General features: G+C 36.0%; 1 protein-coding gene across 2 annotated transcripts in view; it reads right to left on the bottom strand.

Annotated features, from left to right (window-relative positions):
- Nucleotides 1-23,490, bottom strand: part of LOC133521233 (protein Tob1) — a 64,428-nt gene that overhangs the window by 2,437 nt on the left and 38,501 nt on the right. For both annotated transcript variants that reach the window (XM_061856078.1, XM_061856077.1), the window contains 2 exons: nt 1,594-1,892; nt 158-249 (listed from right to left, as the gene is read on the bottom strand). In XM_061856078.1, coding sequence (XP_061712062.1) covers nt 158-249; nt 1,594-1,882 — 381 coding nt within the window. In that variant the 5' untranslated portion in view covers nt 1,883-1,892. The remainder of the gene's footprint in view (nt 1-157; nt 250-1,593; nt 1,893-23,490) is intronic.

Here is a 23,490-nt window from a genome sequence, read left to right as displayed (position 1 = left end):
GCATGATGCCGGCTGTACGCAATCATCGTACGAGACCCCGACCCCTTCTCGTCTCGCTCTTCCCCGATCGGGTCAGCCTTTTGCAGAGACTCTCGTCGAGAGGATCTCGATGAGTGTGTACAGCCGGCATGAAAAGTGAAAAACAATGAAAGCTCACCTCCCGGTCGGTCCGCTCGTCGGCCGCTCGCTCGTCGCTGCTGAATAGCACCTTCACCGCTCCCTTTTCTCCGATGCGGTACGACACTTCTCCTGAAACGAGGACAATGATTATCAGTTCTAAGGGTTCTGTTTTCGTGCCAAATAAACAATGGATGAACAATATTTGGTGATTTTAGGGCCGTGAAGTCGTCGATATCAAAAATGTATTAAGTCGGTCATACTGAACAAGTTTTCCCATGGGACCGATATGAAAATGGTTAAAAAATATATCCCTGTTTTGTCTACATCGGATCTTGCATCAAGGTGTTCATTCGATTTTTATCGCGATGTTGTGTCTAAGTGTAATATAGTAGGTACAATCATCATCGGTAGGTATAAGTAATCAAAAGAAATTATGGTAAAACCAATCTACTACAAAACTGCTTTGAGCTTGAGAGCACAGCAATCAAAAGAAACAGCAATTTAAATCTTCAATCCATCTAGCCGATTGAACCTAGTTTCAACCGGTAGGGGTCAAATAATAACTTGTTACGTCCGTCGGCCTCGATTATGTAACAAACAAACAAAACTGCTATTGAAGCGTGCTAACTCTACCTTATTCGGTTCAAACTTTAGAGTCTAAAAACAGTCGATACATCAATGTCATTGGCATTTAGCAGCTGAAGTTAGTAATAATGTAACACCTAGCTCATGCCGAGACTGTTTTCATTGAAGTTATGAAACACGTTAGGTACCTAAAGTTCGTTAACAATATTACGGAGATAGATTATGATGTCAACTCTCGTGATGGAAGATCTAATCTAGTTTAGTTTGGTTTCTGAAGACAGGCAAGGTCACGTGAGAAAGGTTTATTTTATTAGGTTCAGCGCTCTGCTCAATAAGATAAGATAAGATTAAGTTTTACTCTTAGAATCACCCGGGTAAATCTTCGCTATTTAGGTACTCAAGATTCGCGACCCATTTATAAAATTGGCACGAATTCATATGGTAACAGAAACAAAGCAGTACTGTAGCCAACAATTTACAATTCCGTATACCTCTACACACATTAAAGTCAGGTTTTCAAGGTCTGACACAACTGAACTACTTCTAAAGGTTGTTATTTTATTTTACACAGGATTACTGATAGCTGATAATACTTCTAAAGGCAGTAATTATAATCGTTTTAATATTTTGATGGACGAATGCACATCTCTGTCGGAAATTAACGCGATCATGCTAGTTAGTTTGACCTAGTACATAGGTATAAATTGACTTATATGTGTAGGAACCATTTTTTTTAGATTAGCATAGATTTTCATAGTTATCTTTAAAATATTAATAGATAAATAGTTTTATAAAGGCTTTTCAAATCAGATGCAAAGATTATATTTCTTTGTAACTCGAAAGCTAGACCAGATTTATAGTTACTACAGTAGTAAGAGAAAAAAATACCTGGATCAACCCAGACTGCCAGATCCCTCGGCAAGTGCTCGAGCACATCCCTCACAGGGACCCCCGATTCCCGCGCCGCGCGCTCCAAGACAGGGTCCAGCGGACCCCCGGTCTTCAGGCATCGGAATGCGGACCCTCTGCAGGGCCGGTCTGGGTACCAGTGACCCCGGAACTTCTCCTTCAGCGCCTTCTCTAGCTCCTCGCCGAAGATGTTCACCCGCCGCCTCGGCAGTTTGTTGTATAGGTAGGATATGACAAAGTTGAGAGCGACTTGCACTTCAATATGCATTTTGTGGTCACTGTGGACAAAGAAAAAGGCTAGTTTAAAAAGTTGTTTAAGTTGTAAAACTTTTTTTAGTCCTCTTTCAAAACTGTATACCTAATAGTAGTACTTTATTTGCATATAATAAAGCACATAAGCAATGTTTGCATACATAGCACATATGAAAGGCGTTATACTTTATCAAATACCGACGAATTTCACTGGAACTACGTAATTGCGATAACTCTCTGTCACTGATAGCCTATAATTATAAAAAAATACCATGATTCATTATAAAAGAGAGTCTATGGCGAACATTAAAATTTCGTTATAGGGTTCGTGCGCGTGGGATGGTCTGCCATCTTGTGGTCGGAATCGGAAACATAAACATGTACATTGACACTTTAAGTCAAAGCAAGTGCCATCTACCGTTCTCGTACGTTTTCTTGTGCATAGTAGGTTCTGCCATCTTGTAGGCTACACTGGAAGCATAAACTTAACATTTACACCTAGCGCCAAAAATTTGATGTCTCCTTTGCTGCTCCCTATAGTTTATGCACGCTGTCCGCCTCTATCGCTGTTTCTTAATAAAAGTTGGAGGAGAATAAGAAAACATTCAAAGAGGTCAAGCATTTGAGTTAAACGGTTAAAAACAGCACAAGTATCATCGAAAAAGCCTTTCTTACGATATTCGACAATAACAATGAATTTTGTCGGCTCTAAGATTATAAAATATTTATGTAAATTTTGGAAGTCGGTCAAAAACTACAAATAACAGAATAAATGATTCAATTGAAGACGCAGTCAAAGAAAACAAAAGTAACGTTAATTTCAACCGTAATCTATTTTGTTACGTGTACGAAGTAATCGATAAAATCGTAATCGTGACGAATCGATGAAATTGAACCCGACTACTCGGAACAGTTTCTAGGCGATTTGCGAATCTAATATTTAAATAGTGATTAGTTGGGGTTGTTTTCTAGGAAGACCGTGGTAAAACAGTATTCCGCAAATAATATATCGATCGATGAGCTATGAAGACGGAGTTATTGTCCATTGTTGTGTTGCAGTTACCTTGCTATTTTTATGTGACATACATTCGATAGAATCAGTACCTATTTACCTAATACAGGCAGAATATTAGAAATGAAATGAATTATAAGTAAAGTTTTATTAAAATATTGCAATTGCTGGCATAATAATAGAAAAAATGTGTTTTGAAGGTTACGGTTAAGAATAAAATTTTCTCAATATATATTGTTGGAGATTTTTGGTTAAACGTGATAATAGTTCATTGACCCGAATCGGTGGGAATATCGACAAAAACAAATGTTGGCCGGAGTCTTCGAGTAAAATTAGCTCGGCCTCGAACCGATGATCGCACATTTTAAAATATAAAACCGTCAAAAAGTAAGAATTTAAGCGATTATAACAATAAAAAAAACCCTTGTGCCAAGCAGTCTTAAATAGGTCGGCGATGATGATTAATATATTTAGAGAAATTAACCTTTTTTTAAATGCGTAAATATACGACCTAAAAAAAACTATAATTACCTAAAAGTCCAATGTACTTTGCAGGCCTAAGCCGGCAATGTTTCCTTAATTGCCGGCGTGCTTCGCTCTAAGTGCGTCAATCACGAAGTTTCTCTGTCACGAGCGTTATGACAATATTTCCGCTCATGCTTGAAAAAGTTTTTATCTCTGCTTATTGAAGATGTGAGCCAGAACTCTTTCTACCGGAATAACGTAGCATAAAATATTCAAAATATCGTGGGACTACAGAGCACGAAATGCTGCCTGCCTGTGCCTATATGAAAGTTATGGAACTATGGGAAACAAGCTTTAGGCTAAGCGTATGCTGAAACGCAGGTGACACAGTACCACGTAGCGCAGGGCAGAGCAGATTTTGTAAAGTATGGAACGTCCTTTAGCTACGCACGGTGCGGCGCAAGGACGTTCCATACTTTACAAAATCTGGCAACATCACGGGCTTTGTAGTCTCATGATACATTAAATACTAACCAATTTATTCATACCAATCACTGCAGTGCAATATTAAAATCACCTGCACATCGCAGGAGGTATTACTTTCTCAGATAGAACTGAAAGTATCGCGAGTATTCGTTTTAAGTTGTAATAACTTTAGCTTTACTTGCAAGAAAGTTATGGATAGTAGAGCTCTATGCTTTGGTCAAGCCATGAAGTTACGACCTAATCTGTGATGTAAGACTAACTTTTATTAGGTATTTTCTATGCTATGGCAGTTTCTGAAGCAGTATTCGACTTTGTTTTGTGACTGTTGCTGTTCTGTTCAACTTTTTTTGAAAAGCAAAGGATTATGATATTAGCGTTGATAGCGTAGCGGCTTTTAATTAAAGTGACAAATTGGTTATCGTATTGATGTTTTTTTTTCTAGAAAAATCTTTTTTATTTTCAAAATTGTTTAATAATGAATGTAGCCTATTATGTTACACTCGTCATAAAAACGAATCGTTAGACACCTCAACAAACTACCTGCACCCACATATTCCAACGCCTAATGATGTTAAATTGACGTACAAAAAAAATAGTAATACTTTAGTTACATATAATAAAACACATATTACCTACACGTGACGTTGTGAAAGTCGTCATACTTTATCAAATACACATTAATTTGATGGAAACTACGTAAATTGCGATAACTTCGTGCGAAGCATTTAATAGTCGTATCTCTCAAAGTTAGGTTCGCTAGGGGCTGAGAGCCTATACCGAATATCAGAATTTCGTTTTCCGTCTCTCTATCGCTCTTGCATATTTGAGTGATAGAGAGCCAAATAGACGAACTACCGAAAGATACGTGGTAACAGCCCAGTGGGGACACCCCGAAAGTCACGTGCGAGACGTTTTTGCACCACTAAACTATATTCAACGCCGCGTGGGCGTGCTGCGAATTTTCGAGAAACGCTTTAGAGAAATTAGTTGTGTCCTTGGAGAAAACGCGTTTATTATTTGGATACGTTTTCTGTAGTTTAAAAATAGAGTTCTATTCTAAACTCTGAACGTTTAGAATAGAACTCTATTTTTGAATAAAGGCCAAGTGAAAAGCGTTTATAATATTTTATTAACAGATACTAAAACATTCACTATCATTGTCACGTCTAATGCTTTAAAAAAAGCTAGTCCGTTTTTGCTCGAAATTCCATTTTATTTACTTGAGGACGGCCGATTCTCCATACCATCGTAGTCCCCATTTTCCTCTCTGGGTATTGGCATTTTGGAAAATATTTTTATATAATTTGATGTATGTATCATAGCTATGACTTTTTTCGATTCTTGTATTATTATAAAAAATTGCGAAAACCAGATTTTATACAAAAATGTTATTGCTTCCAACTCCTATAATACTTAAACATTCGAAAGAAATAACATTATTGAAAATATTTTCACAACATTTGTTATATGTCAACCACCCTTACGTTTGATTTATTTCGAATTTTTAATTATTATAAGAGTTAGGTGCATTTAAAGATTTGTATGAAATCTGTTTTTCGCACCAAATTTTTACATTAATAAATAAATCGGTAAAAGTCAAACGTCCCCTATGTTAATAGCTATGGTTAATCAAATAACGTAAAAATATTTTTCACGTCAGCAGCTGGAACAAGGGTAATTTGCTGCTTAAAAACAGTGAGCAAAATCGCATTTTGCTCACTGTTTTTATTGAAATTTTCTTATCGCATGTTATTGAAATTTTCTTTCGTTTTGTTTTATTGCAGTAATTAAAGTTAATTGTTAGAATACCTTCAGAAAACATGAGTGAAATAGTGATGAAGACGGATTAAATTTTTTCAGGTTGTATTTTTTGATGGCTGACTGACGTGAAAAATTTTGTGTACTACACGAGATCAAAGTTATTTACATCTCGTGCGCTTTTGAGTCCCTTACCACGCTCAAGATTCTAAATCTATATAATCTATAACTATAGAATCTTTCGCTTGCACGGGACTCAAAACAAGCACTCGAAGAAATATCAAACTTTGCTCTCTTGTTGTACAAATAACTATTTCTTAATGTCAATATCCACAGAGGAAACTTGGGACTACATTTGTACGGAGAAACGGCGGTCCTCTTTTCGCTTAAAAGATCATAAAATATCTCCGAGCTGTCCTTAGCAGCGAAAGTTTAAACTGTATAAGCCGGATTACCGTTCTCTCCCAAACAAGGTGCCTAATTCAATTATTAACCCCCGGTAACGTCGTAAATTCTACTTGATCGCTTTATATTTGCTGCCATTCGTATTTCAGTCCAGGCCTGGTATTCCCATTACTATACGTACACAGACGAGTCGAATTCTCAAGAGAGTTGGCATTTTTTAAATTTTGTTCTAGAGTTCGTCTCTGCACTTTAATACAACGAAGTGTGGTGTCATTATAAACGTTATATTTTCATAGAAATTTGTTATTATTTTTTGATGACATTCCCACACGTTGTCACTACAAATGGCAAGCAGAGTTAGCTTTGTCAGGCTTTAAAAATCTACTTTTTCGCCCAAAACTTATTTTAGATTTTTTGTTTTCTTGCTCATAGCCGTAAGTTTAACTCCCGACCCCGACATAAAAAAAAGCAAAACATTATATTTTATGGAACACTTTTTATATAGCGTAACGCAATAATAATCGTATACAAAATCGGCGATTATTTTGCCACCATGATTGGAGGGTAACAAACAATTATTTTTAGTAACTATAAAAAGACAAAATTCTTTTAAACATTTTTACGGGTGATTAATATCGGATAACTGCCACTACAAAGAAGCAAAAATGCGTTTTTATATATTTAATTATTGTTTGTTTTTCAAAAGAGTAAAAGGAAATGGATGTCGATTTTTGAATTTCGTGCGTTTGATTTCGTCACTTAAAAATCTGTGGAAAACGGCAAAATGCTATTTTTGAAATACGAGCGATAGAAAATGGGAATCTAGTGGTATTGACCACTCGTTTTTTAGAGTTCCGTAGCCAAATGGCAAAAAACGGAACCCTTATAGATTCGTCATGTCCGTCTCTCTGTCCGTTTATGTCACAGCCACTTTTTTCCGAAACTATAAGAGCTATACTGTTCAAACTTGGTAAGTAGATGTATTCTATGAACCGCATTAAGATTTTTACACAAAAATAGAAAAAAAAACAATAAATTTTGGGGGTTCCCCATACTTAGAACTGAAACACAAAAAATCTTTTTTCATCAAACCCATACGTGTGGGGTCTCTATAGATAAGTCTTCAAAAATGATATTTAGGTTTCTAATATAATTTTTTTCTAAACTGAATAGTTTGCGCGAGAGACACTTCCAAAGTGGTAAAATTTGTGTCGTTTTATTTACTCGACATTAGTAGAATGGCCTAGTAGTGGATATAGTATTGAAGGGGGAACACGAAATCGAGCGATCGAAATTCAAAAATCGGCCTCTTGATGCCATAGGGCATTTTCTAGCATCTGATTTTCTCCAAAGGGCATCCGACATCCGATATACTGGTTCACCAGAGCTTTGGAGTCTTTAAGTAATTCAAATAACACTCTTGTATTCTCCGTTTCGTTCGACTCTCAAGTTATTTCTTTAAAACGTGACCGCCGTTTTATATGAGCTGGATCTAGACAGATGTAGACTGTGGTGTGAAGCCGCTGTTGGAATTTTAAATTAATTCCTTTGGCGAGGCAGACTTGTAGAAATGCTGTAATGTTGGTTACGCTGCGGTGAGATGCGAGAGGTATAATTATTAAAGTACCTAACTATTATAAAAGAAAGAAAAGCTTAAAAAGCATTTCAAAGGTCCATAGTAGGTCCATACTGAGACTCCGCTGTCCGTCCGTCCATCTGTCTCCAAGCTGTATCTCATGACCGTGATAGTTAGCCAGTTGAAATTTCTACAAATTATGTATTTCTGTTGCCGCTATAACAACAAATACTAATAACAGAATAAAATAAATATTTAAGGGGATTCCCATACAAAAAAGTGATTTTTAGATAATGATACGCAACCCTTCGTGCGCGAGTCCGACTCGCACTTGGCCGATTTTTTTTAAGCCAATAAGGCCTGCCCGATAGTTAGCTGGGTCCATAGTCTTTGAATAGTTTGAATGTTTGAAGATGCTTTTATACAAAGCAACGTACGATTTATCAATGTTTTTGTGCTAAAAACATTCACAGTTTTTACAGGAGACTTTGTAAGTTTGTATTGACTACGGGAAAGACGATAATATTTAATGGAATCACCATCAGGATTTTTTTCTTTTTATATGATGTCTTTCCTGTCTGTATTGATATAACATTGACGTCGTATCATATCTTCCCATATTTTCCCTATAGAAATAATAACATCGGTGTCATCGGATTGGAAAAACATGAGCGGCCTAAAAAAATATCTGCCCTAAAATCCGCATAGGATACTTCTCGATACCAAAACACAAATATTTGTCAACGAAAAGAATTTGGACTTTACTTCATCCCTTCCTATAAAAATAATCTACAACTATATGAATATACTAGTATCATTCCTCTAAAAATGTGTATTAAACATTTACACGATGTATATACACGATTTAAGTACAAAAATCGTGAGAGACTCGTTTTACATAATACATTTTCTTAACTGTAAGCCTCATGGAAAATTTGTTTTTAAAATTAAAAATGGTTATTTTTAAAAGATTTTACACGTAAGTATTTGTCGTTTCGGATGTTTCGTTTGATATTAATCTTGTTTTAACAATTATATGCTACGGATAATGTTACATTTTATATAAGTTTTTATGATTGGTATTAGAGTACTTAATTTTCAAGCAAATCTCTACAGTTCGATCTATTTGTGGCTTTCATTCTCCAACTTGTCTATCTTAAGGTAATGATATCCTGGTATACTTCGCCAACCATCTGAGCTTGGACCTGCCTTTACCTTTGCGGCTCTCCGGTCGGCCTTCTAGAAGACGTTTGGGTACTCTGGCCTCGTCCATTCGTAACACGTGCCCTGCCCATTGTAGGCAGAAAAAATATTAGGCATTAAAATGTAACGACATCAATATTTCTTCGACTTCATCATTCTTGAATTTATATCAAATATCGTAACACTTATATTCGTCAACAGTACCTACTGTCAAAGGTTACTCGTGTAAAGTTTAATATAGTAGCTGTCACGAGTTTGTGACAAGGGACAAAGGGACGCATTATTAATGCAATAAAGAAACTTCACAGTAATGAAATAATCCGTCAACGTAACGTGGTATACCTGTTTAGACTTTTATGACAAACTAGCGACCCCCCCCCCCCCCCCCCCCCCCAAGCTTCGCACGGGTTACACAAAACCTTAACGAATTATAACCTTAAACTTCCTCGAGACTCATTCTATTGATAAGTGAAAACCGATCAGGGGGCCGATTTTACAATTTCGAGTGCTCGATTTCGTGTAACTCCCTTCAATTTATCTCCACTACAAGTAGTACATAGGCATTTAAATTCTACTAATGTAATTGCTAGATTCCCAATTTCAAAAATAACAATTCGCCGTTTTCCACAGATTATCGAGTGACGAAATCGAGCGCTCGAAATTCTGATAAAATGATATTTCTGGCCACAGTCACAGAGTTTGTAAGTAGTATAATTATTAAAACAAAATTACGCTTGTTATCCAACTTACTCGGGATAATTACAGACATCAAGATATTCAAAACTCCATTGCTCTAAAGCTAAATCTGTATAAATACATTCTCCAGCCAACCTAGGTTAGAACTTAGAATGACAGGCAAATTAAATTACTGTTATACAAAGCAAGAAAATAACATTTCCAATATTATTACATAAATTTAAATTTGCAGTAGTAGCATTTTAGTCCGAGACAAACCAAATAAAATTATACGAGATCTTACATCGTAAGAACGACGTACCTACACGGTGACCGTTCTCAACAAAACAGCATGCAGCTTCGCTCCACGGACAAACAACAAAAACTCGTATCAAGATTTAAAATGCATTCAAAAATAAACCTTAAGCTTTGTGTAACTCGTTCGTATATGCCATCCTACATTTGATATAGATAGGTCTGTGTTGTTATCAGATAAAGACGTCGCGCAGCCATCATCAGATAAGGTTAAGGGTTTGAAATAAATGGAAGGACCTAGAAACCCTTTCGAGGGTCCGGTCCTTTCGGAATTTAAGTCAAGATAGCTTTGTTTAAATAAGACTGGGTTTATTGAAGGTCGTTGGGCGGAATTGCAACGGTTGTTTGTACAGGCTTTAGGAGATCTTAATGTACTTACCATATTATATTCTCACGAAAAAATGTTTAACTACCAAGATAATGATGTACCAATGTTGATCGTAGTTGAACTTTTATGTATAGTGACTGTTTAATATCTTTCAAAAAATAAAAAAAGTAGTTCTAAATTAGAAAATATATTGTTTTTAATTACTTCTCAAATACCGCAAGAAAAATACAAACTAAGCTGATTTACGGGCTAATTCGAGTTTTAGTTATTCGATGTGTTACCGATATGATACTGATCTGTTACTTCTGTTAGTGACGTTTTTGGTTGAAGTAATGTCAGTTTTGTCACCCATTATCATATTGGAAAGAGATCGAATAACTAAAACTCGAATTGACCTATTAGTGAGTCAGCTTTCAATACAGCCGTGAAATAAATTGAAATCTTAAGCACAATTTTATAACATTTTCTTTACACGTGTCCAAAGTTATCGTACCGTACATGCGTAGAATGTTTTAGCATGACGCCTTGATATGTAGCTACAAACAGCCAATTTCATTTTTATAGGCGTACGCGAGTTCATGTTTTAATCAATTTTAGGCCTTGCTAAGGGTTGCTAATTACTCGATTTGAAAATAATGAAATAACAATGTATTTAAAATTCTCAATACATCTGAGTTTTTATTAAGCGTATGGCGTAACATTGTAGAATATTTGAGTACCTGTACATTTACTCGCAAAACACGTTTGTATACGTTATGTATTGTATATTTATTAGGTACTATTATATCTTGTCAGTAGTAAGTTTTTTGTAATATGATCTAAATTTAGTTAGGCAGATTGACTTTGGGATATTTTGCTCTTTTATGACTTGAAAATTACATTGACTTAGTGCATAAGTTTTTAACTCCTAACGTCCAAATGATCTTCACTGTCATAGCTAGTACATGACTGTAATCTTTAAACTTAAGTCATCAATAGAAGTGACAGTAGAAACTAGAGAGTCGTCCATTTATTTATTTATTTATTTATTTAATCTTTATTGCACAAAAGAAAACCTTATAGTACAAAAGGCGGACTTAATGCCATGAGGCATTCTCTACCAGTATTTATTTATTTACCGTATGGCGATAACAATACGCTACATTTATTACTTCGTTTTCAACCTAAATCTACATTCTAAAAGTCCTTTGGGCATTATGTCAAGCACTAGTATGTTTACCTTATGTGGTAATTATGTGGGGTTACTCGGACCCGTATAACTTGTGACAACCCTAATCCATCTCGTTACGCTTATGCTCGGTACCCTCTATACTTTATGACCGGAGTTGCTGTAGCGTTAGCAGTTCTGCGAAGTGTCAGAGACACGTTAATAATAATTAAAACCGTCAATGTCTTTGCTTAAAATTGTTTATAATGTTCCATTTATTCATAATTTGGTCACGACTACGTTTGTCTAAAATTCGTTGATCGTACTCCTTATACAACCTTCAAAACTTTCCTCATGAAGGGAGGATTTCCATAGTGATAAGTATTCATCATATTCATTATGAAGTGCCTTTTATTCAAATCCGTTCAGTGAATTATGACTCAAAGATTAAGAGTTTTTTTTTACCGCTGTGGAAACCATTTTTGCTACATATTACAGTCAGAGAGATTAACCGAACCCCCTAGATAGAAATTTGTTTGCAAGTGGGGGTCAACTGTATCTGCAGCTGACTGTACCTGCATGCAAAAATGTTTGTTCCTCTTAGTGAGTGAAATATAGAAATTATCTAAGAAAATGTGCCTTACGTGACAAAAAATAAAAATACCCAGTTATGAATGATAACATTGATAAGGCAAGCGACTTAGGGTCTGTGCGGAAAGAGAAGAGTCGCGGAATCTATGGCAACCAATATTTTCTACGACTCTTCTCTTTCCGAACAGACTCTATCGGTCCGAATCGAAGAATGAAATACGATAACGATACGTTCTGGTTTGGATAAGTTCTCATTTAGATATTGTTTGTATGTCGTAAAATTGACAAAAGCAGCTCGATTCGGGCAACCAATGCCACTTTGCGTTAGAAATATCGTAGATATTGGGATCACAGCGGAATCGAAATAAACGTCTATTTTGACATGTCGTTTAGTTATCGATCTTTTAAAGATCTTTCCAAGATCTTAAACGTGTCTTCATCATTCTTCGATTCGGGCCGTATGTATTTGTTGATTAACAGTCTGTATTATTCCGGCTGTATGTATACAGTTTAGCATACATTAGCCAACACAAACGCGCGACGTAAGTGTATGCTAATCGTGACGAGCTGAGCCGCTGCCGACACGCCTCTGTTCTGATCACTAATGTAAATAAACAACATATTTCCGCCACTTTGAAATATAGCACTTATTACGGAAAATTACATCATAAAAATTACATTAGTACCTACCTGCTTAATAGTTTTGCACAAAATAAGTCACGTTTATTGTTTTGCAGCATCCACTGTTTTGGTTGTAGGTACTACTTTAGCAGTTTTACGCTATTTATAGGTTTATTGGATGATGGAATATATATATGCCATTCATACATACAGTACTGAACGAAAAACAATTACTCAAACCCGTTAATGTTTAGGTCATACTTAGCGACTTTTACTATGGCACCAATCCCGAAATCGCGGAATAAATTAACTCTCCCATAGGAAATTTCAACATCAGCAAAATGTATGCAACAGTAAAAATTTTCTTCGCGATTTCGGGGTTAGTCCCATAGTAAGTTGCTCAGTTTGACCTAAATATTAACGGCTTTGAGTTATTGCTTTACGTTCAGTTACTTAATGTATAGTGTACATACACATAAACCTCCCCTTTTATATTATAATTTACACTAAAAATTCCTGCAACTGATACAGTTACTGCGAAAGAAAAAATAGAAAAAAATTACAAATACAAATTGCCATGCTCAAACAAATCTAAAAATATAAGAAAATAAAATTACGAATTCGGACAAATAATAAGAAAATCCGTAAAATATTACTACACTTTTTCAGCTGTTGGGTACAAACTGACAATACCACCTAGTCAGCACAATTCAGTGTGAAAATTCAAATGGCACACGTGGGATGAAAATAAAGGTAACGAACACTGGGCCTCATTCCGTTCCCTTACAGTACGAGTACATGTTCGATTTTAAAACAGGTGGACTACATAAGTGTGGTCCCTGATCACACAGTATTATTACGGTCCTCGAGGTTATGTTATAGTGGTACATATTGTCACATTCAAAAAGGAACACAAGGCCAGGTAGAGGCGCGAAATGGCGCTGAGCGAACAAAGCCCACCCTTGTCACGAGTAAGGTCGCGATGATAAATACATAGTCCGAGTATATGCTCTAAAGCGCATAGAGCAAACGAACTTAGGTTTCGAAAATAAAAGCCTCTGAACAAAGCCAATTTATAAGTAAGAAAAGGATAAACATTTTTGCGGTAGGTAAATGAGTAGACATGTCTATTTTAATAATGTTCCGCATTCAAATAATTGTTGAAATTGCAAGATTTTGCCGGGACAACAACTATCACTTATCCGTCAAATGAATCAAATAAAGCTTCAAATGAGTTTAACAAGTTATACATAGTTTTAACTTGTATGTTAAACTAGAAGAAAGAAGATGATCCTTGCAATTTTCTGCTGCCAATGATGCCATTATTGATTAAAATTTTGCAGCGTTTCCCGATGTACCTAACTTATAGCCTGTATCGGACCAAATTCTCGCACCAGCATTTTGACTACCTAAACATTGTGCTCTGAGTTGTTTGCCTGCTTTTCAAGTGAACCAGTACAAAGGTGCTCACAGTTAGTAAGAATCTCGAGGTCCCGATACATTGGTTTAACATGAACCAAGAGCTCCACTCACACGCGCGTAACTAATGAGAATAAATCCGTGAAGTGTGAAGGTCGGCAAAATTAATTTAGCCAACCATTAATCACTGGCTTGACAGCAGCTAAGTGATCTCACATTCGAGCAAACATCTTGCGAGCAACCATTAGGGCTATTAACGAGTTTAAATCATACAAGATGGTTATGAATTGTAAGGAGCAAATGAGGCGCTTCAAAAAAATCGTTGATCCAACTAAAAATATACTCGTATAGAGACAAATCACTTAAAAAGACTTTTGAAGTAGGTAGATTGGCACGCTAATAAAATCCTTTGATTACTATCCTAAATAACATTTTAAATAGTTAAACGTGGAGAAGAATAGAACTTGCAATAAATGTAAGTCATTAATCAAAACTTATTTACATTGCAACTCAAAGTTATCTCCACCGAAAACATCTTAATTAAAGTTAGCTGGAGTGACTTGCGTTTGCAATTTTCGATAAAGTTCGATGTAGAAACGATATAAGTAAACTGTTTACTAAAACATTTTAGAAACTTTGTTATGTGAAGAAGTGAAATCACTTGTACCAAGGTGAGAAGGGGTAAGATGAATACGGGGCGAGAAAAATACTTTATAATGTTCGTTTTGCCCCGAAAATAATTCTTCTTAGCTAACCCATCTCCCTTTAACTAAGCACAGCTAATTTTTATAAAAGAATTCAGTAGGACGTGCGTAGGACGTAGTATGTGCGTAGCACGGAAAACTCTCGGACACCTTTTGCAGTACTAAGTTTAAAAAAATATATTATATGTTTAAGATTTCGCTGTCGTTATAAGTCTATAAGTTACATACTCAGATCATACATAATATGTAGTTGTCATTAGAAAAGTTTGATCTGCTTAAGAGTAACACGATCCTAGCCGCCGCCATATGCGCCAAAATGAGAGCGTAACTAATAAATAAATAATTATCAGGGGACATCTTACACAGATCGACCTCTCCTCAAACTAAACAAAGCTTGTACTGGGTACTAGGCGACGATATACACATATTTAGGTAAATACATACTTATTCCATTACTCATGTATTATTATTTATTTATTATTTTAATTCATACACTAGCAGCTCTTGGAGCTGATGCGTGTATACCGCAGGACTTGTGTTTATTTTGCAATAGTTCTAATACAATACATACAAATATGTTGTTGTATGGGAGTGAATTTTTGGCAGTGGGCTTGTGTGACTTAATTTCATTTAATATCTCGTCATTTCAAAACACGTTTCAAGGAAAATGATAAGATATCAAATCAACCTTGAGCAGCAGATCCTTGCCGTGTCGATTTCAACGAGAATGGTTCTATTTCACCGAGCGAGGCACTTCGGAAAGTAATGGAACACTAATGGAACCGCGGAACTGTTACGACATTACCCTGCATAAATACTTTATTATGTTTAATGTAGGGTTTCCCGTCTTTTATTGTCGGTACAGTAATGAATACGTTTAATTTTAAAAGCAATAACGGCGACAATTGTGTTCATATACGTAACTTTTATAATATAATTTCAATCTTCAGGGCATCGTGCTTAATATAGACTTAAATCGACCGGGATATGGACGGTGATTACCTTTTGTATTGTTTTCGAGCTGCCGATATTTCGACGCCGTTACATGCATCTTGTTCACGGGTAACTGGAGATAGCGGGTGAGTGTCAAAATTGTGTAGACCGCGCTCGGTCTACCCTCATTCGTGCGTCGTTTTAAGTCTAGTGAAACTAACTATGAATTATTCAAAACTATTTTTGAGTTAACTGTAATCCGCTTATCCCCGAATCATTTAAGTTTTGAATGTATATTGGCTATTCGATATGGAATTGCAGGCGCTTAAGGCAAAATTCGTATGTGAATCAATTGGCCTAAATTCTGAATTCCATATCTTCGAGCACTTCCGAGAGGCAATTTTCTCCGACAGATCTAGATGGTACCTATTCCTCGAGAGGGTTGGATCATACTCTCCCTAAATTGGCTATTTCGTGTCTCTGGGCCGTTACAATTAATTCACAGCGCACCCCATTTCACAATATTACTACGAGTATGTGATTATATTGTCGACTGTATGTTATTGCCCATTTAAACGCATGTTAAATTAATTTGATATGATACAATTAGTAATACCTCTATGGGAATGCTTGGTGTGTAAAGCCCTTAGTACACGAAGCGTAAGCGTATCGTAAAAACGTTACGAGTACGAGACGCGTAGAGTTCTGGGCACCAAGCGTCGCGTGAGCGTAATCGTTTTATAAGTGAAATCTGATTAGTTGAAATCATGTAGTCGCTGGCGTCAGATGCCTTTGGCGGATGTATCTACGATCTTACTTTCTTGTCATATGATTTTTTTTATTGTTTGATTATGTCAGATTTTTTGTTTTTTACGCGTGTAATACGCTACGCCTGTCGTAATGACGACAGAAATCTCGCACGCTACGCTACGACGACGCTTCGTGTGCGGACTTCTACGTACGTATTACGATACGTTTACGCGTCTCTTACGCTTACGCACTGTGTGCTGAGGGCCTTAGTGTTGCTTGACTTTGAAAGTATTTAATGTTGGTAATAATTTTCTTATTGTTGTACTTTTGATCCTTAGGCACGTAACTTAAACATTTTGGTGCAAAGTGAAATAGTTAATCGAATATGTAAAATATAAATACAAGTTACTGATTGCTTTGAGAGTTTGTTGCAAATTCAAGCCTAAAATATGGAATCTAAGGGAGGCAATATTTAACATAAATACTCGTAACTGTGTTGGCTACCTACATGACAGGCTTTGCCTAGTGTAGGAACCATGTAGAATTTAGTCCTTGTTTATGTTATTGGAGTACCTGCTTATCTCTTATGCCTAATATTTATGCCCATTATCAATCCATGTACTGAAATAAATAAATACTTTTACTTTTTTTAAATACTAAATCTGAAAGCGTTATTGATAATATATTTGTATATGTATTCAGATTCAAAGTGTTGTGTCAACTAAATAACAACCTTTTGACAATAGACCATACTTACATACATTTTTGTATAAAATAGCATTTTTTACGACTCCAACGACAAAAACAAAGTTAATAGATAGACCTGAATACGCTTTATTGCTGATAACTTTTCACGCAGGTAATGAAATGAGTCGAGGGAGGTTTCATCCCCGCCACATCCCGCATGTCCGTTTATCTCCGGGCTAACTGAATAGGGGTTATCGGCAGCCTAGTACACCCTTGAGCCAACTAGTTTACTATACCGTGTTAAATAAGTTGAGGATCGTAACTGCCTATGTAACACGTTTACACATTTATATTGATCCTTTCTATTTCGATTAGTTGATAGGGATAGCCTTCAATGGTGGCCCAAGAGGCGTGCAGTAATTTTAATGACATGTTATGAGTTTGAGCTGTTTTTGTCATGGATGTGATCTGGAACGCACGGAAAAACGCCCGTCATAAAGAAAACCCTGTTCCATACAACAGAGACTAAATGTCAACGATTAAATATGCCCCTATATGACGTCCGTAGACGGTAACGGATATTTTCGACTCATAAATGGGTCCTAAATAATGGTTATATTTTCAAAATGACGGGGGGGTATGAGTCCTTGCTGATCTCTCAGTGTGAAAAGTGACATTTCTTCAAGGAGAAACGTCAGGTCATACTCGTATTCATAACAAATATATATCAAATACATAACTCTGTCCAAACTTCTTATTACTACTAATAAGATAGCAATATGAGCCCTGTGAAGATATATCAATAGCAGTGACACATTTTTTATCTTATATTGTATATCGTGCAACACATAGGGGTAGTATATACATAGTACCTATAAAATATATCTAGGTCAATTTGGAAAAGCTTGTTTGTGAAGTATCAAACACAAGCTTCTTTTTTATTTTGTACCGTAAACTTGAAATTATATTCAATGTTTCATTTTCACGAAATAATATTTTACTCCTAAACGCTCCAATTATTATAGCACATATCAATTTACTATCCCCAGGCGTATACGGGTGTTTTCTAGACTAAAATTAGGATGTCTATTTTCGCAGACGAGGTGAAAGAAACGTAATAACAACTTAGTATCAGAAGTTAGACGTCGTTAAGGCGCTCATCACGAATCGATGCCAGGGGAATAATTTCAACTATCAAGTGAGACTAAAGCTTAACCAAACTGGTAACAGTACGCATCTTGATTACGTATAGTTTTTACGAATCTCTAGGTCACAAGTTACATTGGATCGCCTTAATAACTTGCCTACACTCCGTTAGCAATAAAAATATGGTCAGCATAGAGTGTACAACTGTACAGCACGGTCAATACTTTTAATTTACTTCAAAATTTTACCGTAAAAAGTCCCCGATTTGGAACCACATGCTTACTTCTGCGATGTTCTTTCTAATGCTAAAAAAGGTGAAGTACCGTAAAAGTCAATTTTACTAAATTAAACGGGAAATACTAATCTGTGGTATAATACGCTGCATCTAATAAAAGTCATCAGTAACAGCCAGCGAACGAAACCGAGCGTCGGAGGCGGCCTTTGAGTTCATCTGTCCTATATATCTAGGGCCCACAGCGAACACCGAAGTTTGCAAGTAGCGAGCATCTTTCTCTGTCACTCTACGCCTTAATTGGAGTAAAAGAGAAAGATGTCCGCTTTTTACGAACTTCGGTGTTCGCAGTAGGCCCTCTGTACCAAATGTAGCGAGTATCGACCGTGCCCCACTGCCCGAGAACACGCTTAAGCAACGGCGCGGCGCTTAGCCCCTCGAAGCAGGGCTCATAATCCCGTGCCATCTTTAATCCGCTACCGCTTTGAAGCACAGTTGGACTGAATTGGACTTATGTTGGATTTTCTTCGGTATTTCTCCTTTGATGTTATTACAATGGGTGGAGTCGCTCTAGCATACATAGTACATAGTAGTAGCTAAAATAGCAAGGGTGCAGGATTTTCAGAAACAGTGATAATACTACAACTTGGAGTTTGGCATATCGTCAGGTGACAAGCAAAACTCATTAATTACTAAAAAAAATATTAAACAAAAATCAACCTTATTTTAGTAGCAATATGGTTCATTATGGCTATGAATTTATGGCGGTAAGTAGTGGGTTTTGCTTGTCACCTGACGATATGCATAAATATGTACATATAGGATGGAACTACTACGTGTAAATTGTTTATTCTGTGCTCATATTAGGTATTTATTTCTTTGAACTTTATTGCACAAATAAAGAAAAATGTACAAACGGCGAACTCAATGCCAAAAGGCATTCTCTACCAGTCAACCATTGGGTCAAACAGAGACATTTGTTTATGTGATACTACATACATATATTTAATTTAAATGACAAGACTATTATATGATCGTCTACATTTCATAATTCGTGGGATATAGGTATATATGTATATTATATGTGCAGGTTGCGGAAAGTTTCCAAAAAGTTAAAAAAGTTCTCGGAATATTTATTATTAAGCAGAGGGAACTTTAATTTTGGAAATGGAAAATTTCGATTCCTGTACAAAACGATGAGAAAATTCCGAAATTTATCCAAGTAGAAATTTGGCAGTTTTGGAAACTGCCCGATTGCATATCAGTAGATACAGGACGCTGACGGAAATGCAAACGAAAGTATCCTAGCTCAAAAATATACGCTGTAAGTGTAATCAGGCCCTCCTCTCCTCTCCTACAAACTTTGTATACGTAATAAGCAACCTCGTAAATTTGCGTACAGAGTGTAATGTTCCGGTATTTTTCCATAACGCAGTGTAAAAAAATGTGTGGTCATAATCGTGTAAGTGGGTGTCAAACGATCCGCCCACGGCCATCAGGGCAGAAGTAATCCCTTTATGCGAAATTGTACTGCTTCTAGTTTTGGGTCCGATCTTAATCTCCTGCCAAGACGCGACATGCAGGTTCTGCCATGAGTCAGAGGAGACTGCAATGCACATCCTCTGCTCCTGTGGACCACTAATGTCAAAAAGAAGTACCCACCTAGGGCGGCACGTATTGCAACCCTATGAGGTACAGAACATTACGGCCCAAAGAATCTGGAATTTCCTGGATTCAACGGGCATCAGTAATGAACTTTAAAGGGCTGTCACAATAGACCAATGCCTGGTCGACGTGGCATTCAAAGGCCCACAAACTACAATAATAAATAAATAAATAATAATCTCCTGCCAATGGGGAAACGAATTGGATGAACGAAGTTATAATTTCTTTCGGGATTCGGGTTTAAGATTTGTCAAATATCTGAATATCCATTCTCGTGGATCTGTTAAAAGTTTTCGAAAGGCTTTTGGGCAAGAATAGAACGTAATTAACCACTCCACTTTGACTAATATTTCAACCATTCTTATTTTATTAGCACTGGCTTAGTACAAATGAATCACGGTATTATAACTGAAAGGTCGTTAATAATCTTTTAAACAGCTGTTATACACAAATCTGAAACTAAAACCGTCTGTAGGCTGAGAAACATACTTAAACCTACGCTTGTATTGTATTTACCACGGCGGTGGTATACTGAAGTATATTAAAAGATTTTTTTATAATAAGAAGATACGTAAACATATTTCCGCTTTAATGCAGTTGTGTAGACAAAATGAATTCCCCCATCTCCTGGCTGAAAAGAACAGAGAACAATGCCGTCCGCCGGGCGGAGGCGATGTGTTCCGCTTTGGCCAGGCGAGGCGTAAGCGATTCTTTACTGAAAATGCAATAATTTTTAAATAAATTTATTGTCTATCCTTTCATTATTGTACGCCGCGATGGTGCGATTTCTACATTAGTTATCATATTTTTCCTTAAGAAGAAAAGCCCATTCTTAATATTTATTAGTACATAAGTACTACCTACATATTCATTCTAAGCGATTGGCATTGTAATACGTACTTACTTATATATTGCAGAGGCGATTGGGTTATAATGATTGAACCTTTTATTATATTTTATTCATAGACATTAAATTATTATCAAGTTCGCGGGAAGAATATGTTTTACATCAACATTTATTATTAAATCTGACCTAAATACCTTAGTTATCCATATTTTCATTGTAAGTACATTAAAATAAAAAATACTCAGAACATTTTTAATCTCGCGTCCATTCCATTTATTTCCATTAAATGAAAATGATTATTTACCAAAACAAGCAAATTCCCTTTTTACCAATATAGCTCTGGGATTTTAGGTCAAGCTCTTAAAAATATCTATTTTATTCGCCCCATACATCGCGCGCTCGTCCCTCACACCTTACAAATGGCATGCATCCATCCCCGTTACGGCTCTCACCGTCTAATGGCCTGATGTATTGTAATAGCTTTATAAAAATCTCACCTACACTACTATCTACTGCTTTCTTAGACTAGACTAAGAAGTTAAATGGCGTCTGCGTCGATTTGAGGTAATTTCAAGTCCGCCATTTTCTCGGGGTGCTTGTAAATGCCGAGCACTAAGGACTCAATTGGAATAAATTATTCAAAGCTGAGTTACTAAAATCTTTTGGAAGCTCGCGGCCTAATTTGCAAAGCCCAAATCGAGTCCTAATTTAGTTCCTTTGGTTTTGTATTCTTGAAGGGACAAAATTAGTTTTGACATCGCTATACCCAATGCAAATTATACTTACTGTAGGTACCTATTAGAAATTAGTGTATTTATTTTCTTAATTTCTCTTTTAATCAACCCATTCAGCCAGTTCCTAACTGGCAGATTGTAAGGCAGGGAGTGAATATTGATTTAGTTGGCCTCGACCTTTTTGACGTCGAAACTACTGTGGACTTTATGTTTGACATATTACTTGGTGATATAATTATCCCCAGACATTTTATTAATAGCCGAATTGACGAAGATAGCCATGACGTATATTGCCTAAAATATTCCTGTGACCCAGTAGGTATAGTTGCCTGCGACTCTTGTACAATAAAATGCGGAAAAATATCATCAACCTACTTTATAAAGCGTTTATTTGTACGTTGTGGTAGGTACCTACAGGTTATTTTATTGTAGATGTCTGAACTCACCGTAAGTTTAATTGTAGTGATAATAAATTAAATTTGAAAGCACAAGCATATTCATTCGCATTTTTATTTCAGTAGTGATTCAAATATATCTTGTATATGTACAAGCAGCTTACTCAATTACCCGGTAGATGGTACTTTTTATTTCTACAACTAGCGAACGCCTGCCTATCGTGGATTTTATAAGCTATTAATTTTGTTTTCACGTCAGCAGCTGGAACAAGGGTCATTTGCTGCTTAAAAACAGTGAGCTAAATCGCATTTTGCTCACTGAGTGAGACAAAATAACATTCAAGTGACCTTCATATTCGAATGTCATTTCAACGTGCGGGGCCTAATACAAGTTCGAAGTATTTGGATTCTATTGTCTTTGTCCCTTTCACGTCATTAGCAAAAATAAAGAGACAAAAATAGTGCATACGTAATTCAACGATATATTGACGGTTTATAATAGACCCCCGAAATAAGTCAGACCGCATCGTTCCAAAACACCCTACGAGTCTTCATTCGTAATAATTAATTAATGAAATAAAAGTTTAAAATTTAATAAAAATACCATATTTTACGTATTTTATTATACAATCAAAACAATGTACTTATACAAATTTACGCAATTGTTACGCAGTAAATAATTCTACTTAACGACTTTTAACGATCTCTACTATAGTTGACAAATAGTAGTATCCGCAATTCGGACCGTACCTTACCAAGTTTTTTTTAACGAAAAAAAGTTGACGATTGAACTGTCAATTGATGTTCGTTAATTCATTATTTTCGTATTATTTTATTAAAATTTCTTTCGTTTTGTTTTATTGCGGTAATTAAAGTTAATTGTTAGAATACCTTCAGAAAACATGAGTGAAATAGTGATGAAGACGGATTACATTTTTTCAGGTTGTATTTTTTGATGGCTGACTGACGTGAAAATTTTTGTGTACTACACGAGATCAAAGTTATTTACATCTCGTGCGCTTTTGCGTCCCTTACAACGCTCAAGATTCTAAATTATAGATTATTATAGAATCTTTCGCTTGCACGGGACTCAAAACAAGCACTCGAAGAAATATCAAACCTTGCTCTCTTGTTGTACAAATAACTATTTGTATCATGTGTGATTCATTCGTTTGTTGTGTGAGTTTAAGTTCAGCCGAATAAAACATACTACTGTTTATAACTAAACGAGGTGTTCGATTTTGAGCTTTCCCTTTCGAGACCATACGCGTGTGTGTATTAAAAACAAAGCATTATTATAATCAAGGAAACTTCACCAAAATAGCATTTTATAAATATTTATAAATCAAGGCAAGTGAAAATAAAGACGTCAGAAGGTAGAAGTAATTACAAAAGTTTCAAGTTAATTGTTAGGGGCTTGGAAACAAATATACAACTGAGAATTATTTAACTACACGCCAAAGAAGTAATTTACAAGTAAAGTAAAAATTACCTAACAATCTCACGCTAACTGCTGTAATTATTGTTTCC

This window comes from Cydia pomonella, chromosome 9, assembly GCF_033807575.1.
Source record: "Cydia pomonella isolate Wapato2018A chromosome 9, ilCydPomo1, whole genome shotgun sequence".
NCBI classification, from domain to species: domain Eukaryota; kingdom Metazoa; phylum Arthropoda; class Insecta; order Lepidoptera; family Tortricidae; genus Cydia; species Cydia pomonella.
The sequence above is the reverse complement of the archived record's forward strand: the minus strand, read 5'-3'. Positions and strand labels throughout refer to the sequence as shown.